The following is a 15,211-nucleotide window of genomic DNA, read 5'->3' on the forward strand; positions in this document are numbered from 1 at the left end:
TGCTGATTTGGGATCAAATCCACGGAGGCTGCTCGAGGAATACACCAAGCAGCCCCTAGAGTGCATGAGGCAGATGATGTCGACCCACAGAGTGTCTGTGATTTAACACTGCCATCTTGTGTCCACATTCTTTGATCTAATATTGCACGCTGCAACATGAATGCTGCCCTGAGCTGAGCTGGAAGTACCGCGCATCAAGGAAGTCTTATTAAATCAGATCTTCCCCCAGAGGCGCTCATCAAATGTTAGGATTTTAAAAGATCCAGCATTAACTGCAACAAGTTGTAGATGTGATAGTTAGATAGATAGACCAGGAATATCAAGTTGTTTGTGAAGGTTAAAGAAACGATGAGAAAATACATGAATGTCTTTGGGCAAAATCTAGGTCCAGCAAGCGTTACTTTGGTTACCTGGGTTAGTGACATACAGCTGCAAGACAAATCTGCAATGTGTACACGCACACACACACACACACACAGGGAGGGGGAGCGGCACCTCCACAGGTAGGACCGCAGGAGGCGCTGTTGCCGTGCAGCTGTACAGACGGTAAGAGGAGGAGGAGGAGGAGGAGCAGAGGACTGAGCTGAGCTCCTCCTCTTCCTCTCACTGTAAACTGACTGTAAACTTCCCGACAAGCCCATCAGCTGGACTCTGTGTTTCTGCTGCGAGGAGGAGTCGCTGTGTGTGTCTTTATCACTCACACACACGGACACGCAATTTTACACAGCACTTGATGCCATAAAGGTGAGTTTCCAGCTGCTTATTTACATTCATTTCCTCTCTGGGATGAATCAGGAGAAGGCGGAAGCTTCAGGACACGTTGACTTTTACCAAACCTCATTAAAAACTACGAACGTTGCACAGTGATGAGCTGCTGTCACTCTTTAATCAACTGTAAATACTCAGTTAGGAGACGCACGCAGGGTTCGCTCCAGTGTTAGAGATGGAAGGAGAGGTGCGGGTGGGGGCGCTGCAGGCAAACTGAGGGCATGTCTGAGCTTGTCCAGGCCCAGTGCACAGGCCAACATGACCAGTGTGTCTGTCATCAGGGAGCATGGCACCGAAGAAACGAGCTGCTCCGGCTGCTGCTGCTGCTGCCAGGGGGAGAGGCAAGAAGCTCAAGAAGGAGCCAGAGAGTCCAAAGCCCAAAGATGCCTTCACCTCAGCCAAAGAGGCCCTGCTGGCTGCAGGGCCACAGGTGAAGAGTAGCCGCAGGGTGGACGAGCACTGCTCAGTGTCCGGGTCTGCAGAGGCAAGTCAAGATGCATATTGATATCAAAGGATTCACTCACTCTTAGGTTAATGACTGATTCTCCCCATTCAAACTTGCTGAGCTCTGTTCTTCTCTCCAGGTGCACGAGGACTACGACTGCATGCTGAACCAGACCAACGTTGGACATAACAATAACAAGTTTTATGTCATTCAAGTTATTAAAGCAAACAAAAAATACCATACGTGGAACAGATGGGGTCGAGTGGTAAGTCCCTTCCTGATTTACTTTATCTATTTGGCTTTTAAGGTGGCATGCAATCATCGGTTTTATTATTACAATTTATATATATATATATATATATATATATATATATATATATATATATATATATATAAATATATATTGGCTGATACATCAGTATCCGAAATCCTTTTCTCCCCAATATCGGCATTGTCATTAACCTCCACAAAAATCTTTATATCTGTGGGGCTTCATTATTAATGTCTGAATGAGTTGCTTCTGATTGCCTCATCTGTCCAAATCTAAATTCAGGGGGAGGGGGGACAATCCAAACTGAACACGTTTGACAAGCCTGAGACCGCCATCAAAGACTTTGAGAAAAAGTTCAAGGACAAGACGAAGAACAACTGGAGCGATCACACGAATTTTGTGTCTCACCCTGGGAAGTACACTCTGATTGAGGTGGATGGAGAGCAGGACGCGGAGGTGATGGTGGGTGAATCTTTGGACATTAAACAGATATTTTAAAGCTTTGCAGGTCTGGTAAGTTGTCTTCATCTCGCTGGGTGTGTTGTTTTTGCTACTGCAGGTGGACAGCGTGGATGGAAACTCGGTCAGAGTCGCTAAAAACGTTCTCCCCTGCACACTTGACACAGCAACAAAAGACCTAATCCAGCTCATCTTCAGTAATGACATGTTCAAGGAGGCCATGGAGTGCATGAACCTAGGTGGGTGTGTTTCTCTCAACCTGCCCTCCATACAAACAGGCTCATCGAGACTGTGTGTGTTCTGTATACTTGTCGGGTAACGTTCCTTTTAAGAGGCTGTCGTCACTTTCAGTGCCGCTCAGAAAAGGAAGATACTCTGAGCATACCGAGTGAAGCAGTGAATGATTGATCCACGGTGTCAAAGGGTGAAGTCGCCATTTACACAACGCGTCTCTTTATCTCAGCATTTTAAACACTTCGGATCAGTGGGTTGGACTTTGCTAACCCAGTTGTTGGAGGTTATGTTTTCACCCCTGTCCATAGGTTTGATTGTCTGCAGGATTAATCACAAACTACCAAATAGATTTCCATGATACTTGGTGGAAGGAGGCATTATGAGTCAGGGAAGAATTTTGCTGGGGATTCAGATCACTGGCAGAACCAGAAATTTTCTTTTCACCTCCTTTTAACATTGCGAGATAGTTTGTGTTAGTGAATAATACAGAGATTCTGAGAAAAACAATCAGGCATTTTTAGATGACTGATATCTATGAGTGCAGCCTTCCATTCATTTCCAGCAGGATAATGCAAAAACTGATTTCAACAAACATTTGAAGGATAGCACATGGCCCGTGTACGGACAAAGGGACGGGTCGAGGACCTTCTTCCTCCACTTTCTTTAACATTATGAGATAGTGTGTTTATTTCACATTTTCAGAGATTTCTAAGGGAATAATTCATGGATCTTAATAAAAAAATCAGGCATAGTTAGGGGACAGATATTTATGAGTTTGTTTAATTTGGTGCAGCTTGATTGACTTTAAGTGGATTGTTGGACCTTGGTGGAGATACACGCTTCACTCTTCATTCGAGTTACGTGTTTTCTAACCTTTTTGAAGAAACACATTAAAATGCAAAATAACACACCAAATGAGATCAATTTTCAAAGATAACCTACAATGACTGTTCTGGTTGATAAGTGTGTGTGTGTGTGTGTGTTTGTTTTACAGACATCAAGAAAATGCCTCTTGGAAAGCTCAGTAAGGTGCAGATCGCAAAGGGCTTTGGTGTGTTGGAGGAGATCGAGGCGGCCATGAGCAAAAAAAGGACGCCCGCAGCCCGCCTGGAAGAACTTTCCTCCAAGTTCTTCACCACGATCCCACACAACTTCGGCCGGAACAGACCACCAACCATCTCAACCAAAGACGTAGTGGAGCAGAAGAAAGAGATGCTCATGGTTAGATCTTTTTCTTTCAGATTACATGTTGGAACCAAAGTGGTCTTTCACAGTGAGAGCAGGGTGCCTTGATTTCATGTTCAGACTTTGTAAAGCTCTCACTTAAAACCCTGCGCTTGCACTCAAATAAACCCTGCTTGTGCTTAGGGGATTTCGACTGAAGTGAAATGTCCTGCTCTCAAGCTGAAAAAAACAAACAATTTCTGAGTGATGTTTTGTCGGTGCTGAAGTCGCTCTCTTTTTACAACCAGGTGCTGGCGGACATCGAGCTTGCCCAGACTCTGAAGTCAGAGACAGAGAAGGCTCAGGATGAGATGATAGAGACAGTTCCTCACCCTCTCAACCAAGACTACACTTCTCTTAAATGCAAGCTCGAGTTAATGGAGAAGGATACGGAAACTTTCAAGGTACTGCGTCACATACTAAGGTTCATTTAAAAGGAACCTAAAACTTCAATTGAAAGCTCTAGTTCTGTCATGAGTGAGTTTTGTTCATTTCCATTCATTGTCCTCTAGTTCACCACAATTCACTTTTTTTTGTTTGCTTTTAAAGATCATAGAAACTTACCTGAAAGCGACTGCAGGTACTTATGGTGCACCACCAAAAATTATCGACGTTTGGGAAGTTGATCGACAGATGGAGGTAAGAACAGCAGTCGAACTAGTTTCATCTAAGTCAAAAGACTGTAATCGTCCTGTAATGGCAAACATGTGTTTCACATGACAGGGAGAGCACTTCAGTGAAAATGATAGCCTAGAGAACCGCCGCCTGCTGTGGCACGGTACAAACATTGCGGTGGTGGCAGCGATCCTGAAGAGCGGTCTGAGGATCATGCCTCATTCAGGAGGCCGCGTTGGTCGTGGCATCTATTTTGCATCTGAAAACTGCAAGTCTGCAGGTTACGGTGAGGCTGGAGATTAAAGAAGTACATTTCTTTCATACTAATACTGGGGTGTTTGAAATTGTCATCTTCTGCTTTATGTCCTCAGTGCGCACCTCTAAAAACACTGGTGTGATGTTTCTGAGCGAGGTAGCCCTCGGCAAAGAGTACACCATCACCAAAGACGACTGTTCACTGAAGAAGGCTCCTGCAGGTTATGATAGTGTGGTGGCTCGAGGATCAGTGGAGCCAGGTACAACACTTCCTGTGTATTATTTACTCTGTGAATTCGATCTCCCTCTCAAGGTCACTGCCAAGGTGAACTGAGAGAGTCGCATTTCGTTTGTGCAGATATGCTCCGATACTATTTTCCTCTTCCTGATACAGATCCCATACCATTGCATTAAATTACTATATTGTTGAATACTTATTAATATAATATAATAATAATTATAATAACAATAAACTTTATTTATATAGCACTTTTTAAAACAGAGTTTTTATATACATTTCTTGCTTTGACAGCAAAGCAAGAAATGTATATAAAAACTTGGAACACGTAAAAGCAGTAATAAAAATAAGTAAAAGGTATCATAAAAGGTAAAAGGTATAAACATAATAACAACACAACCTCACATGAAAGCAAGTCTATAGAAATAGTTTTTAAAGAAGTGATTAAGGAGAAGCCACTGAATCTGCGAGCCTATAAAATGGTGCTCTCCGCGCAGAGTTGTGGTTTTAATTTGCATAACAGTAACTCATGAAACATGCAGTACATATACGAGATCATGTTATTTCAAGAAAATTCAACTGTTGCTAATCTTGTGCCGAGTTTCCCACAGTGTTGGAAAAAGGGAGCATTGGAGATGTGCTGTTTTACATGATGATGATCCCGCTGCATTGGTTTGTTTGCTCAAGTTTTGTTTTTTCTCCTGTGTTATTTTGAAGATCCCTCCGAGGACGTCTTCATCACCCTGGAGGGCAAGAAGGTTTCTGTTCCTCAGGGTAAGCCCATACCTCAGCCCCAGTTCTCAGGAAGCCACTTCAGCAACAGCGAGTATCTCATCTACAAAGAGAGTCAGTGTCGCCTTCGGTATCTGCTGGAGCTGAAGATGTAGTACCAACAACCTACAACCGGAGGAAAGAGGCAGGTCCTTCGAAAGAGAATTACTCTTCAACCTTTACATACAAGGGGCCTGCTGAAAAAACTTGGCTGTGCTGTCTCCTGATCTAATATGGTTATTGTCTTTACTATTCATCAGTAGTCAATAGTCATGAGGGTATTTCTCAACTACTTCCTGTGCCTTATATTTTGCACACTGTAAAACTGACACACTTACAGGTTGACAGGCTTGATCATAAACTGTAACGCTTCACATTCTGACAAACTGCATTTACTTCATCTTTTACCATGACAGAGAGGATGTCTGTTTACCATTATTGTAAACATCTAAAAGTTCTCTAAATGCTGTTTTGCTTTTGTATCTCATTAAGCACCTGATGTTTTATCTGTGCATCTCACTTGAGTTCTTTGAGTAGCTTAACTCTTACATTTTGTATTATTTAATCAGAGTGGAAATTTAAATATAAACCTGGTTCTCAAAGACAATATCTTGGTTATTTTGAAGGAATTTGCCACACGCTGTTGCCCTAACACTAAAAGTTTAAAATTATATTATTATTTTATAGAATAGATATATAATAAATATATAATATTATATATATATAATTTATATATGGTATCCTATGCACTGAAATGTTTACAGCTGGAATAATGTTTGTGGATAACTTAATTGCACTGCTGGCAATCTAAGAATATGTTAACACTGATCACTGAAAGTGTTTCTGAAATGTTATATAGTATAACTTGCATAATAGGTCTTCCAGGTACATGATGGTTGTACCACATGTCACCATGTGGTGTCACTAGTGAGCAACTCCTTTATGAATGTAATTGCCTTAGAAATGACTTGAACCAATGATTAGTTAATAAACTAAAGTGACCCTGCAGCTTGTTGTCATCTTTTCTTTCTTAATTGAGAGCTGGAAAACTTATCAGTTGTGTATCACTATGTTTTTATAAATTTATATATAATATCCTGCTGGATTACAGTGGATAAAAAAGAAATGTAATTATAGCTTGATTGCTTGATACTGAGAATCGTATATCTATAACCCGTGAAGCAAATTGCAAATATATAATAAAAAAATGATCCTGTTTTCAGTGTCTAGTTTATCGTGTTATATTACCGACATGGAAACAAGAGAGAGTCTTTTTTTAGAAGATAGGACAGGTCAATACCTGGGTTTAAGTTAGTCAAGTTAAGTATTCATTCAGCTAGTCATTTGCAAAAAAATGTCTTTCCCTTTGACAACTCAATCCACATATGGAATGTTATTCATTTGACTTGTCTTTAGTTTCAAATTTGATTTAAAACGATCTTAAATTATTAGATTTTGGGAAAGCCGCATAGTGTCAGTCCATATTATAGATTGAAACAGTAATTAGCTCAAGGAAACTGCAATAAAATGTCACGATAGATAAACAAACTAATTATATTTATTCTGATGAAGACTTTTCAAGGTGGATGACTCATCGAACCATTTATTCCTCCACTGACTAGTTTACTAATACAATACTCAGTGGTTAGATGTAGTCAGGTAAAGACCTACCTCTGGGCTCGCTTTTTATTTCGGATTATGATTTCACATACAGGCAATCAAATCAGTTTATGAAGTAGGATGCATGTTATATAAAACTCACCACAAATCGACTGACTGTGAGTAAACTGACCTTATTTTGGACAGTAGACATAAATATGTTCTGATATAATAACTATATAATGTAACGAGAGGGTAATTTCTCTGCCCAAACCACTTACATCTTTGAAACTTAAACTATATTTTAATGGAAATACATTTCTGTACTTTTACTTTTATAGTTAGGATTCTAAATGTAGGACTTTTATGACAACAACAATGATTTGTCTGTATTGTTGTAGCTTTTTATTTTTGTGATATTTATTTCCCATGGAGAAAATCATTCTCCAGTTCCCTCTGTTTTCAGTAAATAATCATTCTTGAGCACAGACACAGCAAACGGGAAAATGGTGAATTTCCCCTTTAAGATGGGGGAATTAGGACCCAGGGAAGACTGGGCTCTGAATGGAGGACAGTGGAGTGTGTGTCTGTTTGAAGGAATAACACACACACACACACACACACATACAGTCACAAACAATACAATGTGTGACAGTCAGTGCCATACACAGCACAGGACAGGGATGAGAGTGTTTCTGGTGGACGGCTGATGAGAGAAGAAGCAGCATCTCTGAAATCACCATGGACTCAGATATCAGCACTCCTTCCATTCGACATGTGAATGGCGGATGAGTCTGGACCTTTGCAGCTTCTGCACCGAAGGATCAAACTTCTTTTGATGACCTGGATTTTATTTTAACCTGAAACACTGACTATTTCACTTTTCTGGATACAAAAACTAGATAAAATACTATAAAGCTGGACTGCCTTTGGTTTGGGTTCGATAGAAACAACATGTTGAATTGCAATCCAAGCTTCGTCATGTCAGACGTCTGATTCACCTGTTTGGTCTGAATTGCAACAAACAAAATGAGGATATGGGTAAGTTGCTTTTAGGTTTAATAAGCTTTATTGTTGTTGTCTATGCTGTATCTGTTTTTATTTATCATTGGCATTGTAAATCTAAAAAGAGTGTAATTGCTATTATTTACCATTTAATTACCAAACAATGAGAAATTAAGGCACTGGTATGTTTTGTCACGTTTATTATCAGTGCAACTTTGTTGTAAAATGCAACAGATTTTCTGCCTTTTTCTTTAGTCGACATTCTGGAGCAGAACTTTAATCCTTTAACTTGTATTTTTTCCCCCTGAAACAGATAATAAAGAAAGCAGTATCAATCTTCATCTAGAAACTGCTTAAATAATCTTTTCATGATATCACGATTCATCTTTGTACATTTGTCTAAAAAGACCTCACTCTTTTGCACATTTACTTGTGTTAGTGGGTTTTTTATAAATGTATCCCTTTATTCTCCCATTTTTCTTTGATTCTCAAAGAGTCAAACACATGAACAAAACATCAAATATTCAGTAACAGTCGGACCTAAGACAGAAAGCAGTCTGAGAGACCCTGACCCAAATCATACTATTATCACTGATAATTGGGTACTTTCTAATTTAACCACAAGTATATTTACACAAAAAAAAACATATATACATTTTACAATTTATATACATACAGACAGACTTGTCATATATTTCTCTATGGATAAGTATAGTGATTGTTTATTATTATTATTATTATTATTATTAGTTTTTATAAAGGTCCGGATTTAAAATGGTCGTTTTTTTTTCTTCCATTTACAGACTTTACAGAGAGATACAGGACATGAAGACATCTCAGACACAAATGGAGGAAGTTGTGCATGAATAATGGCCGACAAGACTGGTTTCATGATAGCCTCTCCGTCAGATCAATCAATCCCAAATCTCACCACAGACCAATGGGAGGCCACAGTGCCTGCCGATGTGAACGTCGTCACAAGCTCCCAGTCCCAGATAAAGGACCTGTTCGGGCTGTTCTGCATGGTAACCCTTAACCTCATCGCCTTGTTGGCCAACACCGGCGTGATGGTGGCCATTGCTCGTGCACCTCACCTGAAGAGGTTTGCGTTTGTGTGTCATCTCTGTGCGGTGGACCTGCTGTGTGCCATCCTCCTCATGCCTCTGGGGATCATATCCAGCTCGCCGTTCTTCGGCACCGTGGTCTTCACCGTTCTGGAGTGTCAGGTTTACATCTTCCTCAATGTTTTCCTCATCTGTCTGTCCATCCTCACCATCACAGCCATTAGTGTGGAGCGTTACTTCTACATCATCCACCCGATGCGTTATGAAGTCAAGATGACAATCAACCTTGCTGTTGGTGTCATGCTCCTAATCTGGGCTAAGTCGGCCCTCTTGGCTCTGTTCACGCTGTTCGGTTGGCCAGCTTATGGACATCATAGCTCCATCGCTGCAGCTCACTGCTCTCTGCACGCGAGCCACAGTCGTCTGAGGAGAGCGTTTGCTGTGCTCTTCAGTGTGATTTGTTTCCTGGTCCCAGCGGTGGTTATCTTCGCAGTTTACTGTGCCGTGTACAAGGTCGCTCGTTCCGCAGCCCTGCAGCAAGTCCCCGCTGTGCCAACATGGGCAAACGTGAACCCAGCTAAGGATCGCTCAGACTCCATCAACAGCCAGACCACCATGATTACCACCAGCCGCACTCTGCCCCAGAGACTGTCTCCAGAGAGGGCCTTCAGCGGTGGCAAGGCTGCTATTACTCTGGTGTTCATCGTGGGCCAGTTCTTGGTTTGTTGGCTACCGTACTTCATCTTTCACCTGCAAATGTCTCTGACTGACTCCATGCAGAGCCCCGGAGACTTGGAGGAGGCGGTCACCTGGCTCGCCTACTCCTCCTTTGCAGTGAATCCGTTCTTCTACGGCCTGTTGAACAGACAGATCAGAGAGGAGCTGGTGAAGTTTCGACGCTGCTGCCTGACCCAGCCTGTGGACTTTGGGGCGTCCAGCCACGAGGGCTCCCTGCAGGAGAACTTCCTCCAGTTCATCCAGAGAACCAGCAGCACAGCTGAGGCCCAGTCCAGCTGTGCCAACTCCAGCCCCAGAAACACCATTAACCAGGGGATAAAGATTCCTGGACAAATACCTGAGGAACGTGCCTGAACATTAACCAACCTGAACGATGGACAACAGTCTCTATACAATACTGACAGGCCCATATTTAAATTGAAAGGATCATTAGTTCCTGTTATTGCTGCATCTGTCCCAACAAGCTACAAAGAGGTCTCTTCTTGAAAGCAATCACATTGTAAGTGATGGCCGACAAAATCAATAGTAATTTTTCTGTGCAACAGTTTAAATTATCAGCTGAAATTAAGGATGTTATTCGGCTGACAACAATGACGTGTATGGATTTGGTCACCCATCCCTTATTCAATGAAATTGCTTAAAGATGCTATGGCGGCTATTATGGCCAAAAGGAACCATCTGACCGAGCTCTGTCCCAATTCCTCTCCCTTGGCCGAACCCCTAGATATGAACTGTACTTTGCTGGTAGTGTCCCTCTTCAAGGTCACAAGGGTGAGGTTGTCAAGATCCATTAATTATTCTCTGAGAAATCAATACAAATTTTGAAAAACACCATGTCTTGCACTGTTTAAGTGAAACAACAAACTGGATCAGACCGCTGAAATCCTGCCTTCATCCACACAAACCAACCAACAATCAAATGTACAGGAGGAAGTAATACTTTAATGTACACGTGTACATGTCAGTATTATACTGAAAAAGATACGATCCCACACTTAAAATAAATGTTAAATGTCCAGTGCCTTTCTCAGTTTAATTCATGAAGGCTTTTTCATTACAGGTCACGGAGCTACGGCTCCATGTGGCCTCGAAATATCTAAATAAATGTGATATTGTTCCCCTCTATGTAATTTAACCATACGTCACCATTGGCCTGGTTTTGTGCTGTTTGTTAAAATGTTTTATATGTTTGTAAATGTGTAAATATGGAGTTTTACTATAATAACAAAAAGTGTAACAATTGAAGTTGGTAAATGTCCATTAGGGATATGTTGTGTGGACGAAGGGTGCAGCGTTATCAGAAAGTGTTTTTGATTGACTTGTTGCCCAATTGGGCAGCACTCTTACTTTTGCCAGTGTAATGCTTTGGGTTACGTTTGGCCTTGATAGGATAGAAGCCGTCAGGCTGTGTTCATTATGGCTGATGTGTGAGTGAGTAATAAATGACACACTTTGTGGAAACCTCAGTTTAGTCTGGGCGCTGCGCTTTTTGGCTCTCGTCTTCTTCTGCTTTCGGGAAGTGGCCTCAACCAAGAAACAGTGCCCCCAACTGCCTTAAAGGTCATTACCTCTCCCCTGGTTGGTCAGTGTGTTTCTGAGCAAGGTTACACAAAAACCATTCGACAGGTTTCCACGAAATTTGGTGGACAGACCGATTATATGTTAAGGGAAGAACCCATTACTATTTTGGTGTGGATCCAGATCACAGGGCTGATCCAGGAATTTGTCCTTTTTTCTTTTTACCTACTTTTACGTTGTGAGATTTAAAGAAAAATGTATCAATAGATCGAGGGAAAATTTGGGGCAGCTTAAATAAAACTCAAGGGGACTGTTGGCAGAGGTGTAGTGCTCCACTGCGGGTCATTCCACTTTATTGTATTTGAATAACATATTTTGGCTCTACTGTGTCATTTATTTCATGCCACTAACAATGTGCTCTTTTTCCCAGTGTTACACCGATGCCTGACACTGTTGTACATTGTATTTGATGTCAGTGTTGCCCAGCAGTGTTGTCTACATCTGAGGAATAACTTGACAAACAGCAGCACAGTGTGACTCCCACGTATCACTCTGCAGAGCACTGACACGTCGGCGCTCTGCAGAGTGAGGAGCTCTCATGAATCGGTGGAGACAATACCTCCGAGTTCCTGCGTGAGACAGATACGCTGCTAGACGCTGAATGTCATCCGTCCCTGTCGTCATGGAAATTGAGTGAGCCTGTGACTCACATAGCAACAAGGACCCCTTCGCCTGGATGTATGCTTAAGCTTCGGATTCTGATTGGACTCTACCAATTCTGCCTCACGCCTCCTTTCAAGACGCAGACTGATTATGTAAGGTCTATAGGTTCAGATAGAGGCTCATTATCATATGCATTAGTGGCCCAGGTAGAAAAAGGCTCCCTGTGATTATGGGCAGCTGTGATAGCGACATGGTCACTGTGAGGCGGAGATAGTGAATTTCCAATGGAAATCATTACTGGGCATTGATAAAGCTCTAAAAGTGGCGACAAAGTGCTATTTTATGGTCCCTGCTATTTGTATTAGTCTTTCACAAAAAGGGGGAAAGATGGAATAGTGTGGTCACTGCAAGTGACGGCAAACACCATTTTGCTGTCACTAATTGGGTTATTCTACACCACGCTTACATAACTGTGATAGTGTCTGTTAAATGCTTGGTGTGGGGTTTCTGCATTAGGGGGATATAAATGCTGTACAAACACAAACAGTGTGAACCTATGTCCTGATACTAATGTTAAGTAAGTCTGTTTCTGTCTTTAATGCACGCCTTCACAAATGCATAGCGATTAAATAATGAAAACATTGGCTTTGATTTCATGAACAAACTAGAATGGCACTCCCATAAAATAAAATCAATTATGTTCCAATTAATTCACCTTTTAATCAACCATTCATTACATCATTGTTTCTAATATTGAGAGAACAATATGACAACATATATAACACAAGTCAAAAGGCATTCATTATTTATTTAGTTATTTTTTCTAACTCATAAGGCACTCAGTAGAACACATACTGTACCTCCACCAAGGCCAGTCCAATCAAGCTCCACCAAATTACACACAATAATATACATATATATATGTATAAGATCTATGCATTACATCCTCTAAGCACGTTCCGTGGTATACCATTCATTAATCTGGTTCATGAACACATACTGTATCCAGATCTATCATGTTGTAAACCCTGTTTGTTTGTTTATTTCAAAAATAGAATTCAGTATTTCTGATTTTGATTTCTGATTCTAAAAAAACGAACAAGGTTTAAAACATGATAGATGTAGATACAGTATGTGTAAAGGTAAAGAATAGTGGAACAAAATTATGAAACATTCAGCTCAACATAACATCTGCTTCAAAAACATTTTCACAACCACCAGAGGTCTCTATAGAAGTTTCAACGTGAATTCATATAACAGGCTTGAGCCTATTATTTCAGATAGGTCTGGATGAACAGGTTTGACTGTAAGAGCTCAGCATCCTTTCAAATCTGCTCAGGCTCTATGCAGCCAACTAGAAGATGTAATGTGCTAATGTAAACCACTGTAAAAAGAACCAAGAGATTTATCAAATCAACACTACAAGCAGTTTTCAGTAGATCAGCTGTTGCTGTAATAGATCTCCTGTATTTGTGTTCTGTTGGTTTAATAAACCCCATCAGACAACATTCCCTGACAGCATCTAATCAAATCCTTTTTGTGTTAGCTTAATAATTCTGTGTTACCTGTCTGCCCCTTTTCCTTTTGTTTCGCTCAACTTTAATGAACAGTGTGTCATCATTCGATGTAACTTTCAATTGAAATGATTGTTTTACAAACATTTCCCAGATGTGGGTAAATTAGCTTATCTTAAGCTGTGGATCAACGACCTGGGGATCATCGACCACAGACACAATCACAAGACAATCTGTGGGGCTCTTCATTGCCATGGTTTCCACACACATACGCACACACACTCCTCAAACAAACATCACTAACCAGCAGCCAATCAGACCCTGTCACCACACCACTTCAACAGCAGTATTTCTGCTGGAACTGGGAAGACAGGTTGCGATTGAACATAATGAACTATTTGGGCCTTTGTGAATGGAAACTCTAGCTAATTTACCCATCAGGGATAAATGATGAGGGTTTATTAGAAAGAACTAAACAATATAGTCAATCCATGGCCAGCAGAGAGCGCTATACACCGAAGGATTTTTCTTATCCCTGTTTGTTTGAATATCTCTGACAGGAGGGGTTCTACGGATTGTACAACAAACAGTGAAATACCTTTCATCTGCTAAGTGATTACTGAGGTTCTTTTCAAAATAAGAACGACATCTCAGGGTTCATTAGTTATTGGAGTCTGTGGAGTATTTAATGGCCAGATTTGGTCAGGGGATAAATGTAAATAAGCTATTAACCCTTTATTACATCGATACTTAATAACATGTCTATATTCTTTCCTATTACAGCCATAAGTCTAACCTACAAATTAATACATATTCTTAGAATCACTTTATGAATGCTCACTGATTTTATGCTATTAGTATAATTACCCTCTGACATTTCTCACATACAAGTCAGTCTAAATGAGACTTTCCTTGCAGGGTGCCAGTGGAGACGGGCCTGTAAAAGCCAATAAAGGCATTCCTCAAGCAGAGGCCAGGCAGTCAGCAGCCAACTATGTTCCACCTGGGTGTCAATGAGTAGCCGGCAGAGGTTGGAGTGGTACACCATCCTCCTGCCACATCCCGCACCCTCCTCCATGTTTCCAGCGACAGCAGTCGAACGAGCAGAGACACAGCCTGAAAATCGAGGATCCAAAAGATCCAAGGATAACAGACCAGAAGGACTTCATGGATGAGGATGTACAATCTAAAGATGTGGATTCCACACAGAGACCCAAGGCCTCGGAGTCCCAAAAGGGATCCTGAAAGTCTGAGTCAACACAAAGTAACTCATGTGACCTGTCAAGATGATTTAACCAACATAAAACACACATAAATCATAACAGGCCACAGGCTGAGGTGCAACACATCATTTTATTAAACAACAATTATGTCGGGGCTGAGCTGAAGAAGAAATCTGTGGTTACCTTCATGTATTCACTTTTATTAAGGGGACTCACAATGATGAGGGTAAAGGCAGCTCACAAATAAAATGGTGTCTGTTTTCTGGTGCTGGTTCTTCATCTTTCTTGTTTTTCTCCTCAATGCGAAACTGGATGGACTGGTAAGTGTGTGGCCCGACACTGACCTCAAGTGGACATAATCGTAAAGCACAATATAGTACATAAAAATGTATGATTAAACTTCGCTGCCACATATTAGAGCCCCCTGTTCTCAGTGATCATGACCTGTGTACAGATCCTCATCAGCAATATGCACTGGGTCAAGACTGTGTGGCAGCATACTGACCGTCAACCACTTCCTTAGCAATACAGACAGCGTACAAGTTCCTTAAAGGTCCATTAAGATCTGCATCATAATTGGTTTATGATTAGTTTTTAATATTTGTCA

At 41.1% G+C, this 15,211-nt stretch overlaps 2 protein-coding genes across 2 annotated transcripts; both read left to right on the forward strand.

The window, feature by feature from the left end:
• The first annotated feature begins 599 nt into the window (after window positions 1–599).
• parp3 (poly (ADP-ribose) polymerase family, member 3) lies at window positions 600–6,288 on the forward strand. Its single transcript, XM_062401071.1, has 11 exons — window positions 600–744; window positions 1,050–1,252; window positions 1,353–1,478; window positions 1,767–1,946; window positions 2,044–2,182; window positions 3,172–3,398; window positions 3,650–3,805; window positions 3,951–4,040; window positions 4,125–4,302; window positions 4,388–4,531; window positions 5,227–6,288. Exons 2-11 carry the CDS (start codon window positions 1,055–1,057, stop codon window positions 5,394–5,396), a joined length of 1,608 nt encoding a protein of 535 aa, XP_062257055.1. The 5' UTR covers window positions 600–744; window positions 1,050–1,054; the 3' UTR covers window positions 5,397–6,288.
• A 1,322-nt stretch (window positions 6,289–7,610) lies between these two features.
• Window positions 7,611–12,487, forward strand: gpr61l (G protein-coupled receptor 61-like). Its single transcript, XM_062401083.1, has 2 exons — window positions 7,611–7,920; window positions 8,688–12,487. Exon 2 carries the CDS (start codon window positions 8,754–8,756, stop codon window positions 10,038–10,040), a length of 1,287 nt encoding a protein of 428 aa, XP_062257067.1. The 5' UTR covers window positions 7,611–7,920; window positions 8,688–8,753; the 3' UTR covers window positions 10,041–12,487.
• The last annotated feature ends 2,724 nt before the right edge of the window (window positions 12,488–15,211 follow it).

Source organism: Platichthys flesus, chromosome 2 (assembly GCF_949316205.1).
Source record: "Platichthys flesus chromosome 2, fPlaFle2.1, whole genome shotgun sequence".
Classification (NCBI taxonomy): Eukaryota; Metazoa; Chordata; class Actinopteri; order Pleuronectiformes; family Pleuronectidae; genus Platichthys; species Platichthys flesus.